The 21,699-nt window shown below is 39.8% G+C and overlaps 1 protein-coding gene across 1 annotated transcript in view; it reads right to left on the bottom strand.

The window, feature by feature from the left end:
* The window catches only part of CCDC88A (coiled-coil domain containing 88A), a 67,641-nt gene that overhangs the window by 44,486 nt on the left and 1,456 nt on the right, over positions 1–21,699 (bottom strand). Inside the window, 3 exon segments of the mRNA XM_030944285.1 lie at positions 9–67; positions 3,533–3,602; positions 7,357–7,465. Coding sequence (XP_030800145.1) covers positions 9–67; positions 3,533–3,602; positions 7,357–7,465 — 238 coding nt within the window.

The raw sequence follows: 21,699 nt of genomic DNA, 5'->3' as shown, positions 1-21,699 counted from the left end.
AAACTCACCTGAACTGCACAACCAAGCAAAAGCAGGAGGAGCTTTTTTACTTCTTCAGTACCTGGCTCTGAGAAGAAAACAACAAAAAATGGTAACTGAAAATTGTAATTAGAGCTTATTCCCCTATCCCTCAGAAAATGGGAGGTTTTCTTGTTATTTCCATATCATTTATGTTAATCTAGTTTAGAAAACAACCAGAGGAATTTTCAGCTCAGTCCTTTTTGCCATTTAATTGCTGACTTCCAGAGTAACCAAACACCTTAACAGCCACAACAATTTCAAATGGAAAAAAAAATTCAGCCCTTCAAAAAGCAAAACTCCAGAGTGACATTTTTAGAAGTGCTTTGGAGACCTACAATCAAGTTTTCAATGGTAATCTCAGGTCTCTCAAGATAGTTACAAAAGTGCTTAAATTATCTGTCACTCCCACTTTGGAAGAGTTTAGGTGACAAGTTCATTTAAATTCCTTACAAAGCTGCATTAGATATTCATCTCCACATCCAAAAAATCAAAATGTATTTCCAAATCTGGCCTTAAGCATCTTAATCTCCTAAAGAAGCTTAAGTTAAAGAACTCTGTTTACAGATTAATAAAAATGTTTCTTACTTTTTACGTTGACAATGTCCTCATCTTGCTACCAAACATAGAAATATATTCTATATCTAGAACATAAATGCCATGAAGCAAATGCTTCAAGGATGACAAAACAGTTTAGGCATTGACTCAAGCTGCTGCTTTTGGAGGGAGCTACATCATGTGTATAATCTCAATGATCAGGGAATATTGCAATTTTTCAAGAGGTTTCTCAGGTAGATAAATACATTACAAAAACCATAGACTCAAATGGGAGATTTTCAGTCATTTATTCAGACTTTTTGTATCCCAAAGGCTCAAGCTGTGAAGTCTTTTATGGAGAAATAGAAAAACCATCAAGGAATGTGTTTCACCAGAAGCTGCTTTAGCTGAAGAAGGGGAATTCCACCTGGCTTTCTGTCTTATTGATAAAGGTTAACAGGAATACTGCAACAGGAGAATCCAACAGCTCAAAGCCTGCATTCACTTACCCCAATGAATTCATCACATTTTCTTAATTTTTAAGCAATCCCTAAGCTCCTCTTCACTCTTCATCTCCTGACTGCCTTTCAAACACCTGCCTGAATATTGATTCCTTGTCTCTTCCCCACGTTCCCTGAAGGAACAGAGCAAAACACTGAACCATCTCAGCTTCCCTCATGTTCTGTTTTTCTTCCTTTTCCTCCACCAGAAACACTGAAATAGATTATTCTGTTTTACCCCCTTCAACCTGCTGCTGAACTTTGTCCCTACCCTGTGTCACTGTTTGATCTTCCCTGTGCTCACCCCATCCCTGACTTTCACACCCTCTGCAGGCTTCCCTCCTCCCCTGCCCTGCTCCCTCAGGAATATGAACTTCCATCTTTCCCCTTCCCCTTGGCCTCATCATTATCCCTCTGTAATTTAATTTAACATTTACAGTGCCAGGCTGTAGCTCTCCTCCAGTTCTCTCCTCTTTCCTGCCAATCAGCTCAGGAAATATTTCCTGATAAAATCCCTGCCGACCTGTTTTACCCAACCTCAACTCCATCTGCAATTTGGCATCTCCTGGGATTTCTCTACTTATCATTCCCTAATTGCAAAGGGGAAAAACTGGGAAACATGCCTGTGAAAAATCACACCTCCAGCCTCAGTTTTACAAATCCAAGTCGTTATCAGGGAATTGACTTTTACTCTGGGGCTTGCCTCAATGCAACCAGATTTATACAGCAAGTGTCTCCAAAGATCCCTGAGGGTTCATTTCCCTGCACCTGCCCAAAAAAAGCTGAAAAATCCAATGTAGGGATGAGATCCTTTTCCAAGTGACCCAGCAAGAGCAGCCCTAACTTTCAAAGGGGAAAGGTTCTGGACAGAAGCCAGAAGAACAGATCAATATTCTAGTTCAGACCAAACTCTGTGGTTGAATGCCATCAACAATGTTGTCCAAGCATAACAATTTTTTTAAATGTGAGTGCTACACGACAGAAGAGTCCAAATTTTCTCACAAATCCAACAAAATCCCCACAGAAGAGCAAAGCACAGACCAGCAGAGCTGCCAAACCACAGATCCCAAAACACAAAGACAACTCTTTAAAAATGACCAAACCATAACATTGAATGTATACAACTGAATGCAATATTATCTCTGTGGGGTTTGATAGTGCATTTTCAGTGAAATGTCATCTTAGGCTACACAGTATTTTAAAACATTTTCTCTCAGTATCTTGAACAGAATAAAAAATGTCACTACAAAACAATACTATGAGCTGGGGTTTTCAAAATCTGTTTTTCCAGTAAATCTGCTTTCTAGACAAATCCATGGAGTCTTTCAAAAGCCTTAGGAGAGTCTGGAATTAAAATTATAAAAGCATGATGCATTCTGTTCTTTTGGAAAGGAAGAGACCACATTCACACTTCTTGGTGCATATGACAGCAGCTGCACACATAAAAACTGAAAAAGCTGTGACCTCGGAAGCAAAAGCAGCAATGCTCAAAAGCAGAAAGGAAAACCCAAAAGAACTGAAGCAAGATACCTACAGAGATGGGATAGTGCAGATGGGATATGGAAAATACCAATGTTATGAGCCCTGGCACTGGGAAGTGAGGAAACACAGATGGTTGTTCTGCCTCATGAGGAACCCCCTGGCCCACAGACACAGCAGCAGAGAAGACATCCCAAAGAAATCAAAGCAGCCAGGGGAAGCCACAGAGCCTGGTAGAGCAGTTCCTGACCTCTCTGCTGAGGTGGCAGAACGTCAGCAGGACAACACCTGGGGCACATTAGACCTAGGGAAATAAATTCTGCCCAATCCACAGTGGCTCCATGCAGGCCAGGTGTGTCTGCTCCGTGCTGCTGGAATTGAGAGCATGGTGCAGAGATCCCCAGGTGGCTGTGGACACTCAGCTGGATCCACACTGGCTAATTTTCTTGGTCTGAAAATTGCAACTCTCAGAGCTGGAAGCAGAGAAGGTGGGAGCATGGAGAAGACAGTGTCAGTTCAGGGGAGAAAACAAGAAGGTAATTGCAATATTTTTCAGGTATGGATGCAAGAGAAGCAGGAGAGTTTGGGGGAAGGAGAAACAAGGATCAGGAGCTGGATCAAGTGAGATGCACTGAACTGCCAATTCCCTCAGCAGTGACACAGGTAAAGAAAGTTGAAGGTGCAGTAGCTGGGAGTACATGAAACTTTAACTTTGTGCCATCAGTGGTTCACTGGTTGCTGGGAAATGCACTCGGGCTCAGTATAAATCCTAGTGAAAGCCAGGGCTGAGGCTGTGACAGAACACATTTTTTAGAGTGTGGACCCTTTGTGTGGACCAAGAAAATCAGTATTAAATCATGACTCATCATTATTAAACCACTTATTTGATAAACAATCTTCTGTTGAAAGGCTCAACCCTACAGGAATTTTATTTCCAGTGAAAGAATATAAATGATCACACCAGTATACATTTTTATTTTAGTCAAAAATAAACTTACCAGAAAAAGGATTTTTGCCAATTATTAGCACATTTGGCAAAGACATCATGATCAACTGCTGCAAAGTCTCCTATAAAAGTTAATTAAAACATTATTTACATCATATGTACTGAATGAAAGTGAACATCAAATGCCAACAGCCATTAAAGAGAAATCAGTATTAATTAAACAGTTTTAATATTTTTCAGGACTTCATGTATACAATTCATATAATACTTATTTGCATTCTAATTAAAAAAAACAACTAACAAATATGAGTTACTTGTACAGAAGCTTTGTTTTACTGGTTTGCACAATCATCTCACACAGCAAAATCCTCTCGTGGCAATGAGCTGGCTCAGGGATCTTAAGCCAACGAGATCTCAAGTCTCAGAATGAAGCAAAACCTTTAAATTTATTATGTTCATGTTTCCCTGACTAACCCATTGATACACATTTGTTTTATTGGCTCTAAGGTGCATTTCTACTGAAAAAAAAAAATCTATTTCCTTTATTTCACGGTTTCTTTGGCCTCACCAAAAGGTGGATGTGAAAATCCCAGGGGTTTTTGCTGCAGTGGCACTGGGCCAGCTGTGAATATAAAGGTACAAACCCCTGTGTGCACAATCCCATGGAATTTTAGCTGGAAGTGTCACACACCAGGCAGCAGCTCTGCCTATCTGTGCCATGGAATCCATCAATGGAGCTCCTGTAATGGCTGTAATCGGGTCAAATCCCCAGTCTAGACAGAGCCTAATTCTCCTGAAGCAGAATAGTCTTCCTCCTGTTCCCAGATATTTATTCCCAGCAGATGCCATCCTATAGTCAGGCTTTTTTGTTTTTGCACAGTGACAGATCCATTACTATATAAAATATTCCTATTCAAAAGCAACATATGCCAGAAGAGCCCAGGGCACACATCAGGTGCCACTGTAAGCAACAACCTAACACAGGTCCACTTGCTTTAGGTCAAATTGAACAAAACCCCAATTTTTCTTGAAAAACACCAGTAGAAATTACTAGCTACAGCTATACTTGAAAGTTCCCACCAATTCATATACAACATCAAAATTATACCTGAATTGATTAATAGTAGATTGCAAAATATACATTCCCCCTGGAAAAGCCTAAGACAAATTATAAGGAGGGAGAAAACAGCTTTGACCTCCTCCAATATCACAAAATTTAACCAATTGTGACACCTGTACTTCTCAAGACTTTGATAAAGATGATTTTCAAATAAAAGTAAGACATGAAGTGCACCATAGGATGTTTTAAATCAATATAAAACAGATAAAGTATAATGAATTTAATGAGTGCCGACAACTACCATGAAAGAAAATCCCATATTTTTAGAGTGGCTTTTTGTTGTTTGCTTTGGTTGTTTTTTGGGGGTGGTTTTTGGTAGTATCTCAAATAATTCCATGATGCTATCATGAAGCTGATCATGTATCAAAGCAGAGCATGAGCAGCAGTAACAAGAACGTGTGTCCTGAACAGACAGGATCACCTGTTTCCTTACAACACCTCTGTCTTGCCCCAGAGATGTCTGACACCTTTTCTGTCTCTTGGTGTTAACCTCAGCACTGGCTTTGCTTGCACAAACTTTCACAGCTCACTAGCATTTATTTTACTGAAAATTTTCACCTCCTCAGTCAAATCTGCTGAGAGTCATGGACACTCACTGGATTAAACCTCTCGAACCCAAGAAAAATTTAGAATCATTTGTCTTGAACTAACTGCTGAGAACAGTTCCATGCTCTTACACTGCCAAGAAATGTACACACTCCAATTACTGGTTCAGGACCAGAACTGTAATTCCACAGAATAACAAAGATGACATAAGAACAAAAAAAAAAATTGACTAATCTAACATAACACCTTAATTTTGAATGTTACATCCTACCAGCACAGGTTTTTGACAAGTACATCCACAAGTTTTTTGACAAGTACATCCACAGCACTGATGTAATTTTCCACTAAACTGAGAGAAGGTTTTCCACAGATGTTACAAAACCACATGGAATAAACCAGCATGGACAAGCTCACAATGAAAAGTGTTAAAGAGTTAGGTTAACACAGCGCTAAAAATCCCAAATTCCCACATTCATCAGTGTCTGATGCTAACCCTTAGGAAAATCCTGTCTCAGTGCAGTGAATGGTGTCCTGTCCCCTCCCTGGGCTCCCAGGAACATCCCCAGGAACACCCCAGGCACTCTCAGTTTTCAGGGGCACTGGGCTGTGAGGCTCCTGCCTCAGCCCAGCCTAAGGGAGGCCTCTCAGTTTGATTCCAAGGCATCCATCAAGCCCCAGCTTTCCTGCCTTGGGGAATTTCACAGGTGACAGGAACTCAAGTGACCCCTCTGTGAAACAGCCCATCCTTTAACACTTCAGCTACCACAGAGCACAAACCTCCCTGCAGGCACTGCAGGGAGTGAATATCTACACATGCAAAAAGCAATTTTAGATTGCAAGGAGCTCTCCAGCTTTCACTCCTGCTAGAAACACCAGCATGTGTTTGCATGGTGACCAAAACCCTGAAAAACTGGGAAGGGGAGAAAAGTGTATATAAAACAATTAAAAAAGGGCAGCTCAATATAGCTTGGACCACTAAAGGCATGGTGACTGGTTTAACAATTTCTTTAAAAAGAATAATTTTTTTATTTTACAAAAGCTCTAATAAACTTGTTTCCATCACAAAGGTTTGGAGCAACATCTGCAATCCTGAACCATCCAAAGGTACCTAAGTGCCAGCAATTCTGCCTGGTCCTGGAGCACCTGGACTGGTGATACCATGAGGCCAGTGCAGGATGGGGAATGCTTTGTGTTCCAGAAAAGATCAATCCTGTCAGTGTTTATGCCTCCTGTTGCATGACTTGTGGAACACTAATGCCTGGTGGAAAATGACTTCCTTTAGGAAAAGGAAAAGCATATGGGCCTTAGCAGGTAGCACGTAAATCCATGTGCAGGACAAAAGGGAAGTGCTAGGAACATGTTCCATGGCTGGTCAGGGCAGTGACAGCTGGGAATCCCCACTGCACTCCTGGTTTTGGGAAGCAGTGATAGCTGGGAATCCTCACTGCACTCCTGGTTTTGGGAAGCAGTGACAGCTGGGAATCCTCACTGCACTCCCAGTTTTGGGAAGCACACTCTGTTTGGGAGCACACTCTGTGTGTGGACACAGGAGGAGCAGCAGACTCCAGGCCAGGAGGTGCAGGGAGAGGGAGAGCAAAGGATTTCTCCCAGGTCTGGGCTCTCCTGGCAGGAAGGAGCAGGGGACTGGGGAAGGGCACTAAGGCCACACTAAAGGGACACTGGTGACAGCAGCAGTGCCCAGCTGTGGTGTGTCCATGTGTACAAAACTGTAACCAGCTCAGCATCCAGCAGGTACAGGACCAGCTCCTACTGCTGCATCAAACTTCAGTGGCTCTTCTACAGCTCTGACTTAGATCCTCGCTGCATTTACTACAAATTTCCAAATTAATTCCAAGCCCAGTAAATTTCATCACATTTTTCTAACAAAAATTCCATTTACAAGACTAAATGCACATGTAATAATCTCTCTCACTGGCACAAAACTTGCTTCAAGTCAGAAAATACCAACCACAGGAGTAATTGCACACACAGAGTATCTATTCTGTAAACAGATCATTATTCATACAAAAGTGCATTCACACCACCTTTATACCTGTAACCAGTGATAAGAAATTTGGCCAGATATCTAAACAATCATCCATACAAGCATCTCTTATTCATCTTTCTCCTGTTACCCTTAAAGCCATAACCACAGAAGAAAATTTAGAAATAATTCCAGGCAAAACATAACACAACAAACAGTTACTGACCTGATAGTAAGTTTTGATTTGTTTCACCAAAATAGACAAATTTTGAATCCTTAATGATGCATCATTGTTTACTTTTTTGTTTATCCTCTGATTAGCAGACTTTGGATTGCTGTGTAAAGAAAAGGAAAAAGAACACATTAAACACACTGAACATTAATCTTTAAAGCTTTGTCTACAAAACAAATGGTATAGTTAATGTGCCAGCACAGCCATTCCCTTGTCTTGATAACCAGCCTTGTTTTTCCCTCCACAAATCAATAAAGAGTTGAGGAAGATGGAAAGAGCTTGAAATGTGTCTCTGACAGAGCCAGCCAGCCTCACATTCCTGTTTGCTGCCAGTGCAGCCTGAAATGGGGAGCACCCACCACCCACCACAACTCCCAGGGAATGGCTCTGACAGGAAACTTTTTGTGGCTCTATGATGGTATTTTACTAGGAACAAAATGGAATTTTAACTTTTAGAACGATGATGAATATGAAACACATCGTGCTAACACACACTAAACTGTTTTAAATGTGTTTACAGGTTGCTGGAATGTGACAACAAAGGGATTATTAACTGGAGTTTTTGTCAGGTACTATCGTATACTACCAGATTTTTCTCTGGTTTGTCTTGGCTTCAGGGAGGAAATCAATCACTTTTTCCTTCCCAAAGCAGAAAGGATCTGAGGAAAGGCAGATGAGCCACCCTTTTCAATACCTTGTAACACACAGAGGACAGCAGGACAACCATTCACTGGGATTGCCCATGGAAAACCATGCAGAATCAAAGCACACCCCATAACACTCTCTGGAATGTTTAAAGAATTCCAAAGGGATGGCCAATGTGAAGTTTCTCACTTGTACAGGTTCTTGATAATGCAACTTTTGATATTTAATGGTATTATTGCATTGTTTAATGATATTATTATGATCAGATAAAAGAGAGCTGGCTGGGATGCTGCACTCAAAAACAAACTACCAATTTTTCCCTGTCAAACCAGGGCTCCCAGCAGGGATATGTGTCTGCTGGCTCTGGTTTTATTCAACGTTGCCATTAATGATTTAAACAATGGAATACAGAATACACTTTCAGAACAGCCACTGGCAAACTTTAGGAGAAAAAAACTCCAAAGAACAACCTTCAAAAAATACTATGGCAATGGAGAATGATCCTGGTAATGTGCAAAAGTAATGGAATTCAATAACTCACAGGCAGAGGATTAGAGTCAGAATCAAATGCAGAAAGAGGAGTTATTTGCTATAAAACAAAAATGACCTGAATATTGTGGTATCATGACTTACTCTGATGCAGTTTATGCCTTTGATTGGTAGTTTCACATACTCTGTGTACAAAAATTACATATTTTTCATTTATATATAACTCACCTACACAAACTTTTGCCTTTTACAGTGTGCTTAAATTTAGAATATTTGATTTTTTAAAAAAATAAATATTTATGTCTTTTCTTCAGTTTATTGCTATCAGCATTTCCTGGCTTATAAACACAAATAGAAATAATAGAAAAACCACTGCTGGGAAAGGAAGTCAGGTCATATAAAAAATGCACCTCCAACACACAGACATTCCTAAAAGAACAGCAGCAGGCACAGTATCTTTTTTCTATATTTATTATTATAAATCTAGGAAAATTAGGACATGGGTAATTGCCTCATTCCTAAGTGCTCATCACCATGTTCCTAAAAATATTATAAACAATTAAAATACATTTTAGAACATATTAGCCCAACCATGTGACTAAGATGTGACCTTGGGTTTATTAGATCAGCCAACCTGTAGCTGTAAAAGCAACCAAATGGGCTAAAAATCATTATGCTTTGCAGATGCACAGAACTGGATTCCTTTCCACACTGAATTCATTCAAATTTGTTAAAATCAGAAGAGAAAATCCACAATAAATCCTGCTGACCTACAGAGATCAGCTGAAGTCTCCTATTTCTACATGCATATCTCCAAAAGGCCGATTTGGGCCCTTAATCTTCATCTTTAATCTTAATGACCATGGGATTATCTCTGGGCTTTTTCATCATCTTCAGCAGCATTTCTACAGCCACACATTTCAGATGCCTCTCCCTTTAGAGCACTCAAAACAGGGCACAGGGGTTTCCTGGATGTTGTGCCAGCTCTTATTTTAGCATCAACACCAAAATTAGCGTGCAACCACAGGAACTCAAAACACAAACGTCATAAAAGCTCAAGCTTTCCATTTTCTCATTTGCAAAGCTGTATTAGGATATTGAGATTGATCCTGGATGAACAAAAACTTCAATATCTGCATAGCACTGAATCTTCATGACACCACAGGATCAGCCCAGCCAGCAGGGAAGGGCTGCTTTAACAACCTCACCTCCCTCCATGACAAGCTTAGTGCCAAAATGATTCATTGCTGTAGCTTAAAACAGAATTTGGAGGGGTTTTTGTTTTGGTTTGGCTTTTTGTTGTTGGCTTAAATTGCAGGAAGCAGTTTACTGAGATTGTGAATTTAGCTGGGAAAACTTGGGCTGCAGATGTGCTCTGGAGCTGGATTTTTACCACTGGGAAAAACTCCACTGTCCAGTTTCAAGATGCCCTGCTAGTACAAATGAGCAGCACTTAAAATCAGAATGTCAGCCTTGGGACAACCTGATGCACAGAAAAAAATTATTTTAGTAATTTCAAACTTTTCCGAAAGATTATGGTAAAGGGTCCAACAGAAACCCCAAACTCCAAGTTCCCTTAACATTTTTCAGCAGAACTTTAAAGTAGGTAGTGGGAACAAGAAGTTTTAAGGTTCAATAAAAGCAAGGTAGTGAGATATCAGTACTACTCTCTACCAATTTTAGATTTAACTAAACATGTACCCTCAATAACTCCCTATTGGTAGTAAATTCCTTTTTCTAGTTTTTTGATAATGAATGCCCTCTTGGCTCATTATTCTTCAACCATGGGAGGTCAGTTGTCTTTGACACTCCCAATTAGCACATGTTAGCCATGACTAGGATGAGTGACTTGGACAAAAAAAATTGTTTCCCATGCTTGCCAGAGTGCAATGCTGCTCTCAGCACCTTCCAGTGCAAACAGGACTTCACCTCTGTGCTGCAGTAACTGAGATCTTTCTAACCACATTATGCCATTAAATGATTATAAGCACTGACTGTTTATAGGCTACCTACTAAAAATGATCCTGTGCTGAAAAGTAAATGTTGAAAACTGAGGGATTCCCCCCAAGCAGCCTCTGTGCTGGTGATCACCAGAGCTCCCTAATCTTCAGGCACTGATTTATTTCTACCTTTCAGATTGTGTTAGAACTGTCAGGTTTGTGTATGGAACAGCCAAGCACAGACCTGACAGGTCCCTCCTCACACCAGTGTTATGAAAGGAACATGATTAGGTCCTGGAACAGGAAATTCCTTATTTAAAAAAAACCCAAAGAACTAAACCCACCTTCACTTCCAATACTGATAAGCAGGTCTAATTTTCTCAAGGACTCCAACCTGAATGCTCATTAATCCACTAAACAGCATTTTAAATATTATTTATTTAGTCAATATAGTTCATCATCTCAAGTATTGCTATCTTGATTTGTTCTTCTTGAAGAGGAAATAATGTAGCAGGATGCTGGCTGCACATTTCCATTTTATGTGGTTTGTAGAACTGTATTTTTTCAGGCTGGTCTCAGTCATGACATACTTTTTACTAAGCATGAAGTCTGATGTGCAACTATTTTTCATACAGAAAGATAAAATTCTAAACACAAACTTCCAGAACCTTCTAAGAGCAACTCTAAACTCATTTACAGTTCTGGCAAATTAATTTATTAAAGATTTTAATGAAGTACTTTACTTATACCCGTAAGTTGAACTGTTGAATTTCTATGACCAGTATAATGTTTATATTTTTATTAGTGCAAAACAACTCTGTTTACTAGAATAGTACATAATAGTAATAGTATATAATAGTAATAGTACAGTATATAATAGTAAATAGGTCCAACAACACTGAAATAAACTGATGGAAATACAGAATGCAAATTAAATAATTTTGAAGGCAAAAAGGTCTATGTTGCCAGTTTAAGACACAGCTTTAAAAAGCAGTGTCTTAAAACTGTGTTTTTAAAACCCTCAGATTCTGGTGGCTACTGTAAACATTTTTAAGGCCATCCTTGCTCTGAACTGCTCCTTTTATGAGTGGGGATACTGAGCTGCTTCAGTGGCAAACAGCCCAGCAAAATAGGGCAAATCTGGCTAGAAGTTGATAGGAAGCAGAGCGGTAAAAGATCCCCTGAAGCAATTTTACATTTAAGAGCAACCTACTTATGACAAGATACATTAATTTCAATAGCAATAAAAGCAGACAGGAGCATCTATCCCAATAATGCATTAGTTTAAAACTCCTGATTACACAGGGAACTTCAGTGATTTTTGAAATCCTACCAGTGTCATGAATCACAGATTGAGACTTCATATAATCAGGGATTATGTGTCTTTAATTTTTCATTGACCAAAATCTATCAGAAATGGGAATGTGATAGCTTAATGGCCTCATGCTTAAATCTATGCAGACTGCAAACCAGTTGTGTCCTCCCTTGCCATCTGTTCCTTGATGGTACTTAATGATTAAGTCTGGTATCATAACGCTCCCTAATTTGAACTATACCATTGTTTGAATGTATTTGGCGAGTTCAGTGAAATGCTACCCTGTGGTTCAGCTCACAGCAGCACAGCATTCACTTGTACAAATAAATGCTGCATGCCTTAATAAAGTTTATTTTCTGCCCATCCTTTGAACTGGAATGCTGAGGTTCACTCTTGGTATCTGTCAAATATTTCAGTAATATTTCAGAATTTTGGGATAGACTTCAACTAAAAAAGCAGCACCTTCACTTGTACAAATAAATGCTGCATGCCTAATAAAGTTTATTTTCTGCAAAGTTCTTTTAACTGGAATGCTGAGGTATCTGTCAAATATTTCAGTAATTACTGATAACAGAATTTTGGGATAGACTTCAACTAATAAAGCAGCACCTTCATTATTTACTACCGGCACAAAAATAATAAGCATGCTCAAAACGTGTTTTACAAAGAGACTTCATACAGCACTGTCCTTTTACTGACAAAACAATAAAAAAGTAAAAAAAAACAAACACGGGGCTTTCACTGGAGAATAACTGATAATCTTCAAATTGCTTAACATTCTACAATCTACCTTTTAGTTGTAAAATACTGTATTTCTATCCTTGAGACGATACTGCTACAGCAGCAACCAATGCAGTGTGGAAATGGTCATCTGCTCAAACATCTGAAGATATCCCAAACACAGATACACTTTGCCACAAAATCAGTATTAATGCCTCCATTTAAGGGCACTGTGCTAACTGTGCACTTAGCAAGGACTGACTATGTGTGCCAGAAGTCCAACAGCTGTATCCAACGTTTTCTGCCTCGTGATCCTGTGAGCTTTAGGAAGCAGGCCTCACATCAAACGTCTTTTGGCCCTCACACAAAACCCCACTTCCTAGGATTATGTCCAACATCATAAACTGGTAGGAGGCTGAAGCCCTATGCCTACTTCAAAATAACAAACAACCAAACCACGACCAAGTGGCCTGACCCAAACAGAGTGGCTGGTGGGATCACAGGGAGCACTGCCAAGAACCTATCTGTGCATACTGAGCACATGCACACAGCTTCCCTCTGCCAGCCTCAGCTCAGCATCTCAGCAGCTCAACTGCTCAAGCTGCATGGTTCTTCAAGGCTGCAGGGTGCTGGAAAAGCTGCAGCTGTGTCCTGCCCAGTAACCCAGTGTCTCCCTGCCCCGGGGATGGGGACCTGCTGCACATCACAGCCACTGCGTGGTCCTCACCAGTGTGAAGGGACATCCCCTGACAGCCCCACACTGCCAGGGATGTGGGAAGGTGCCAACAGCCAGGCTGAACCACAGGGCATTCAACAGGTCTGCTGACTGAGCTTTCATTTCTTCCTCCCAGGGTTTAAAAAATCAACAAAACAAAAGTCCAGAACAGCCCAGATTTATTTTTGTCCTCTTTTCCCTAACTGCAGCGAAGAAGATGTATGCAGGTGAGGAAAACGTGTGAGAAAACAAGAAAGGAGGTAAAAAAGCTCACCTGTTTGCCTAAACACATCTGTGACTAAGCAAACTCTGGTGGAAAAGACCAAAACCTTGGACCCTTGAGACAGTGTTCACAGGGGTCTGAGGATGAGGGAAGAGATGAGGATCTGACTCCATGTTTCAGAAGGCTTGATTTATTATTTTATGATATATATTATATTAAAACTATACTAAAAGAATAGAAGACAGGATTTCATCAGAAGGCCAGCTAAGAAGAGCAAAAGAAAGAATGACAACAAAGGCTTGTGGCTTGGACAGAGTCCGAGGCAGCTGACTGCGATTGGCCATTAATTAGAAACAACCACATGAGACCAATCACAGATCCACCTGTTGCATTCCACAGCAGCAGATAATCAATGTTTACATTTTGTTCCTGAGGTTTCTCAGCTTCTCAGGAGGAAAAATCCTAAGGAAAGGATTTTTCATAAAAGATGTCTGTGACAGACCCTCAGTTCCAACTTTATACAGCAACCACTGTCTTTAAGGCCATCCATGCTCTGAACTGCTCCTTTTATGAGATATTTCATCAAATAATATGAAATAACTTCCTTACTATTGTTTCACCTTGACTATTCTTTTCCCATCACACTAAAAGGTAATATGTAAAAATAAAGCTTTCTGCCAAAAGTTGAACCTAGTGAGTCACTGCTGACTACACCAAGTAACCTGGGTGAGCTCCCCACAACAAATCAATGAATGGCACAGCTGGCAAAAGGAAGGAAAATCTGAAAGTATTTAGAGCACCACAGAGCACTTAACACACAAAATAAGGAAAATCTACAGGATTAGAGCACCACAGAACACTTAACACACAAAATAAACACACCTAGGTATTAAAATTTTGAGAATTCCCAGAAGAAACATCAACAAACAATTTTTTTTTATTGAGGTAAAACATGAGAACCAGAAAGTCTGACAAACACACTCTACCCCACAAATCTAAACATCTTTCAAGGAACATCTTGTTGGTTTGCTTGGTTCGTTTGAAGGGTTTTTTTAACTAGAGAAGGTTTAGCAGGAAATATCATTTGAAAAGGGAGAATTAAACTGCTGTAGTACTTGCACCACACAATTTTCCAAATTAAACTAAACCCAAAAGGTGCCCAAGGATGCAAGACCAGGAAAGCAACAAGACTGACATGCCACAGAAGCAAAATACTGAAGATACTGAAGTCTGAAGTTCTGACTTCTACTTCAAGCACTGCCTGTTATTTTCCCTCTCAGAGCCAACATTTTTTACTTCTGAAACGAGCCCAAATTTTCAAGACCTATTCAGCTCAGTACCAAAAACCAGAGCAGATGAGAACTACTTGGCTTTGTGATTAACACCTCAAAGCAACTGATGATGGGAGCTCTGCAAACATCGCCGCGTCGGTAACATCAGCTTCACACACAGGCACTGCCACATTCAAAATATTAACATAAGAGAAAATTCCTGTGTAGGATTTAAAAGCAATACACATTTATGCAGTCTTCTTTATTTAAGCTGAAAAAAAACTTTTAAGAGGAGTTTGCAAGGACAAGTTTTTTTTTCTTGGATCCTAACTAACAGCACCACAGCAAGTATGTACTTTGCTTTATTTGATAATCACAGCACTACCAAAATTATTTCTCCTTTGAAAGACTTGGTAAAATGTTCACTAATTTTACTCTTGACTTTAAACTTGGCTACAAAGTTTAAAGCTACAGATTCTCAAGAAAATTAGTTCTCACTTCAGTGTCACCAACAGTCTGACCACAGGTAAACAACTCAGTACTCAGCATAAACAACTACAGGAAATACTGATCTGTGATGGCACCAAAGCTACACAGATATTGCAGTTTTAGTGACTAGAAAGCTCTTCGGTTGTAAAAACAGCACCACACAGACTTCCCTGAAATACTTTTGGTTGGAACACCACGACTGTAGATAATTTCCTTTCTTATGGAGGGAAATAAACCCTCTATAAGTAAATGATTAATAATAAAACACATATTTTCATCTTTCTCTACACCCACTGTTAAGAGTAGTGACAATGTGACATTTGCCTGCATTCTCTCATGCATCTCCCTGTCTCTGTATACTGGTTTTGCCCAGCACACACAATACTCCAAATGTACAGCAAGTGTATTCCCAAGCTACCAGGAAATTCCAGCAGACACTTTTTGCTCAGGGGCTTATTTAAGAAAAACAAAGATACCACACAGAGAAAAACTAGAGCAAATATTTCCCTGAAGCTTAAACCAAGATAAAATTCTGTAATAAACCGAAGTGGACTGTCTTCGGTCACTATAGTAAAGAAAGCAAGTACTGGAGTGTTTCTAAATGTGCAACACAAAGATTCACTCAATGGCCAGGAATACAACAGACAGCATTTATGGGTTCATCCTTTACAATTTCCCATCCCAAAATACAACATCAGGCAATTTTTGCTTGGGTCAAGCAGTAGCCTTGCTTCAATTCATCCCATTAAACAAAAGGGAGGCATTTTGCAAACAGTGCTCAACAACAACTGCCTCTGGAGCAGATTCAGGATAAAGGCTGGACTCGCAAACAAAGCAAACAAACACAGACACTCTCCCACAGTTACTCCCAAATAATCTTTGACCACTGAAGTCACGTGCTCTAACAAAGCAGCATCTTGGAAAAATGTCTTGATCCCTAAATAATCACTACCTAGGGAAAAGTGGTGTATTACAAAAGACAAGGAAGGCAACAAATTGCTATTTAGCTTAGAGAAAAAAGAGGAGGAAACAAAAATAAGAAGAACATATGAACAAACACAAAACTTAAAAGTCCCTTCTTAACCGAAGAAACAAATGAGAAAAATCTAGAAGTAAATCTCAAATTGGTGTAAGATAAGATGAGCTTGATTTAGTACCCAAATTCAGGTAACTAGGTTAGTTTTCAAAAGAAAATCAGAGCACAGCAATACTTTGCAAAGGTTTGTGGTGGAGAGATCCCCAGAGCATGAAACCAGCATCCCCATGAAAGCTGAAGCGGCACAGCCTTGTCACTGAAGGGTACAAGCTGATCAGCCACATGTCTGTAGCTAACTTAAAACTGGATTTTACTGCTGCTCTTATTCTCATGAAGTGCTCTGAAACAGCATGTAGAATGTGAAATGCAAAATTCTCTGAAAAAGGAACTGCAAAGCCATAGTGAATGTATGTTCTTTCCTTGCCAGAATGCTTTCAGTGCTGAAACAAGTTATTTTGATATTACATCTAAGATGGCTATTTATGGAAAAGGTTGACAGGCTTAACAGAATTCTCTGTATGTATTAAGAAATAGTTTTAAATTCAGTTTTTATTCCCTGGCCCAAGATATAGCCTAGAGTAAGGATGGGGTCAGTAGCAGGCTATCAAAAGAAATAAGGAGACAGAGTCAAAGAGAGATAACCAAGATGGCACATGAAGGAGACAGGGCAGAAGTGGATGTGTATGTGTAAAGCCAAGTAAGATGATTTAATTACTGATCTCCAAAATTTTGCACAGAACAAGAGTGAACTACAGAGGAGTTTCCTGCTCAGAAATAAATCAGGGTAGCCAGGATGAAGGAAAGCGGGTATCAGCTGTGGAAAAGGGTACAAAAGCATAACAAAAATTAGTAAAACAGAGACAGGCCAAGATCAAGCACTTCAAGCATTCCATGTTCATCCCATGCATTTTCCCCTCTACCAAAAACCCAAGCACCCCACACGTGCAGGGATCAGCCTGTGCCCACCTCACCTGCCCAGTTCAGAGCTCACTGCAGGCTGATGGTCCCATCTAAAACCATTCATCTTTACACTAAGAACTACATTTGCTCTTCTCTAATCAAAAGGGTTTAATTTCAACAGTCCTGGTGCACATTGTGCAGGACCACTTATTAAAGAATTTGCTTCTTGACAAAAAAAAAGGGACTGTTCCAAATTCAGCTTTCCTGAAGAAAAATCTCAGCCCTGCTGCTGCAGAACTACTCTTGGGAGCAAGAACTCTCACAAAGTCCAAGTGACACCTTGCACCCGTGGAAAACCTGACAGAGCACATCTGGGAAGTGCGAATCTACACCAGGAAGTGATAAAAGTGTGGATAGCAATATTATCTGTTAATGATATCTGACCTTTTCTAAAAAACACTAAATTCCTAAAATTTCTAAATTCCTACTCCTGCTGCCAAAGTCCTTTTCCTCAAAACTCTTTTCCATTTCCCCACCCAGGCAGGGCCTGGCTGAAGCTGTTCTTCCCAAGAAGGAGTTAATGGATTGAGAGGCTGCACTCTTTCACAGATCCTGGCAGCTGGCTCCAGCTCTGGAGACAGAGTCCAGTTTTCAGGGGGAGATACAGGCAAGCCAGGAGCATGGGCTGGCAAGCTGAAGTGCTTGGAAAAAAGCACACAAGTGAGGGCTGAGAGCTGCACACAGCAGCCAAGGAAGCTGTCCACATTCTAGGCACACACCACCAGGCAGCCAGTCCACCTGGAAAATCTGATGCTGTGAAAGGCCTGCAAGTGGATTCAGGCACCAAAAAACAGTGGGAGAATGGTAAAAGGGGAAAACCCAGGAGAAGAATGAAAGACTGCATCTTTGAAGTAGTTTTCAGCATGTCTGGATGCAAAGACTGATATGGAAAGCATCACTTAATGAAGACCAAAGTTATAAAAGGAACACTGGGATGAAAGCAGCCAGGTTTTCCAGACAGTGGATTAAATTCATCCAGCTCCAGAGCTTGGTTCTGTACATTACCAGCCCTGCATACAGTCTGGGTCCAATACTTCCTTTAAACCAGATTTATTTCCACAAATACAAAACACAGTAATATAGAACAATTAAAGCTACAATACTGTTTCAAGTCTTTGTTGCTTGACCAAATATTAATGGTGGTGGTAAATGTAATGAAAGCCCCAATCTTGTAAGTACTTGCAGCTGTCTCTTTTTATTCAAAGGACCCAGCAAGACTCTTGTCAGTTTGGGAACCACAGCTCATACTGAAAGACTTTCATCGTTTCTTACCCAATCCTATTGGAATTCAGTTAACAAGTATCAGAGAACAAGACCTATCAAAACTGGAAATAAATACCATGCAGAAAATGAATGTTTCTGTAAAAATACTGTGGTTTTTTTTTGGATCAGAGGAGTTCATAAACAGCACAGTGCTAAGACTATTAAAAAAACCTGAGGTGATGTTAATCAGGATCTGGAAAAATATCTCCAGGACAACTGAGTATTATTTTACTGCAATTGTAATTGGGTGTGCAACAGGTGACCAATCCACTGCATGATACTGGTTCCCTGATTTCAGTACACACACAACAGACTGCACTCCAGCCTAGGAACACTTTATAAATATAAATCAGAACTCTATGATACAGAGGTGCAGTGAAGGTATGAAGCATTCCTGGCATGCTCCTTCACCTCCCTGCCATGGCAGAACACCAGTGCAGCGATCTCTGGGGCTCTGATTTATTTCCAAGATGCATGACCCCTTTTCTGTATCAAAGAGCACAAAGATAAAGGCTCAGATTTAGAAAGACAGATGGGTTTCTATGCACAAGAATCAGATACTGAGTGATCCCAGCAGAAGGTAAGTAACCGGATACTTCTGAAGCACGGGACCTAAATTTAAACAGGAAATTAGAGACATTCTCTCAATGTAGGAGCTAATATTACAAACACTGGGAATCTCCTTAATTAAAAACAAAATAAAAAAAATAATATCAATTGGCCTGTAGCATCTCCAGCAAGGAAGAGCCCTTCAGATGTAACTGGTCACTGAACAGAATCTGGGTAATTTTTCACGTGTCCCAAAACATCCAAAGGTAAAAATCATACAAGGAATGCAATGAATTCTCTCATGGATGAGGTATTAACAAACTCAGTGCTGATAAATCTCAGCACCAGCAGCATCCTGCAGCAATTCCAATGCTGACACCTCTCTTCCCTGTCTCAATCATTACAATTGTTGAAAATAAAGTTGATCCAGACAAGCACAAGGAGAACCAAATGCTGGACTCTCACTTGTAGATGATGGAGGGCAGGATTAACTCTTTTCTAACTGAACAAAAAACCTTCCCTAACTAACAAAGCCACTTTTTTTTTTTCTGGACCGTGTAACTGTTTACAAACCATGCCTCATCCAATATTAACACTCACTTTTATGGTCACAGAATTTGTTTTTTCAACATTTGGCAAGAAAAAAGTAAGAATTAAAGTATATATACAGCAGGACTACAGCACCTCTAACAGCCCCCACTGCCATAGCTCCTAGCCACAGACCTCTAGTTCTCAAGTGAAGTCACTGAGCTTTAAAAAAAAACCAAACAACCAAAAAAACTTCCCCAAGCCCAACATTCTGACAAAAAACACCCTTCTTTTGAAGTCACATGACACAAATTTTTCTGCCACATTCCCTCAATATATGTTAGTAAATAAATACTAATAAAAGGAAAAGAGAAATAAAACCAGAAAACACTGTTAATAATCTGTATTGATGATTAGTTAGAGCTGCATCTTGGAAGTGTTTTTGCAAATGAAGACATTTGCTTAATAGGTGGATATTCAAAATGTACAGGACTAAAAGTTAACACAGCTTTCCACAGTGACTTCACCACAGACAGGACCACACTGCAAAACATGAAACAGTTTTTCCCCTATTTCAATCCTGGCACAAAACCCAAAACAAACTGAACTTTCCCAAAATATGAGCAGAGTTCTAAGAGGCAATTCTAAGCAGTAACCAGCCATGCTACATCTCAGCTCCCACAGGACCTTCCAGTGTAGTGACATATTTCTAAAATTAATTTTATTGGTACATCAATGCTTTTCCACATTTCACTGTTTTCACTGCTCTGAATACCAAACTAATTTTTTTTTAATTTACATCTCCAGTGTGTATTTTTTACACACACACACCCAATGCTCCCTAAGTACAGTAATCATGGCATGGGGTCAAGGAAGCAAAAAGTCACAGCCAAATTCAACACACAGTGCATTAGGCATGGGAATGTTCCTTCTCCACAGTTTTCCATTTTACATACATGCATCAATTTATACTCAGTATTAACAAACTGACTGGAAAAAAAGTTGAAGACTATATTCTTCAAAATCACATTGTTCCACTGCTAAATTTGCCTTCCAGCTGTCAAACTGTTTTATCCCATACAAGTTCTACATCTCAAATGCATGGCCACAGCTGACAATCTACTTACTCTGTGCAATCCAAGAAAAAAAGAAAGAAGTCGTAAAATAAAAATACTATTCTTCAGTGAAATGCATCACCTAAAATTCTTATTAAAGTGTGCCAGATTCCACTCAGATTTTGTTTTTCCAGAAAGTTCCATTCCACCAAGCTTTCCATGTTTCTCAACGTTAGAGTGAGTATTAGAAGTGAATACTTGGGAGTCTAAGTTGTAGAGAAATAGGTGACAAAGGAAATACTGGTTTCAAAAGGCTATGAATTCACACTTAAATGTGGTAAAGTGTTGCTCTTTTGACACAGACTAGTTACACAAGCTGAATACCAAGGATAATAACTTTTAAAGCACTAAAAATGAATAAAAGCTACGAACAGAGCAGGAGGATGCCCATCCCTGAGCAGTGTTCCTGAGGAACAGCTGCCAACACAAGCTGCTCACACACTGATGGATGTACCCAGCCGGCCACAAGCCCACAGCTTTTCATACCTATACAGAAAATGGATGGATTTCTCTGCAGAGACTCAAAATATCAAAAAAAAAAATAGTATGTAGAAATTTTTGCACTAGTAACACTTTTATGATTATATCACTAGACACCTGACAAGTGTTACTCTCCAGCATGACAGTAGTGGGCAACATTCCAGTCAAAATTATGATTAACAGAGAGCCACTGTAAAGGATTTTTTCTGACAAGCAGAGTTTTCAATAAACAGTTTATAACGCCATGTAAAAACGTTTCTTCTGTCGGCTGTAGCCAGAAAGCACTCTACACTCACAATTAAAGCATCAGCTTTACTGCTCAACTATCTAGTCTAATTAGGAAGTGTGGAAAATGAAGAGGAAGGAGTGGAAGGGCAGTCCTTTTGCTCAGTGAACAGCCCTGTGTGAGTTGCATGCCATCCTTAAGTTTCATGTCACGTGCACCCAGATATGGATTAGAACCTTATTAGCCAAGCAAATTTATTCAAAATTTTCTTTATGAGCATGACTTACAGCAGGATGAACCTTTTTTATGCCTCTCAGTGGAAATCTGGGAAACTATTTACAGTCATCCCATTTTCCAGTAAGTTCTACAATGA

Source organism: Camarhynchus parvulus, chromosome 3 (assembly GCF_901933205.1).
Source record: "Camarhynchus parvulus chromosome 3, STF_HiC, whole genome shotgun sequence".
NCBI lineage: Eukaryota > Metazoa > Chordata > Aves > Passeriformes > Thraupidae > Camarhynchus > Camarhynchus parvulus.
Note: the sequence above shows the minus strand (reverse complement) of the source record. Positions and strands in the feature narration are given on the sequence as shown.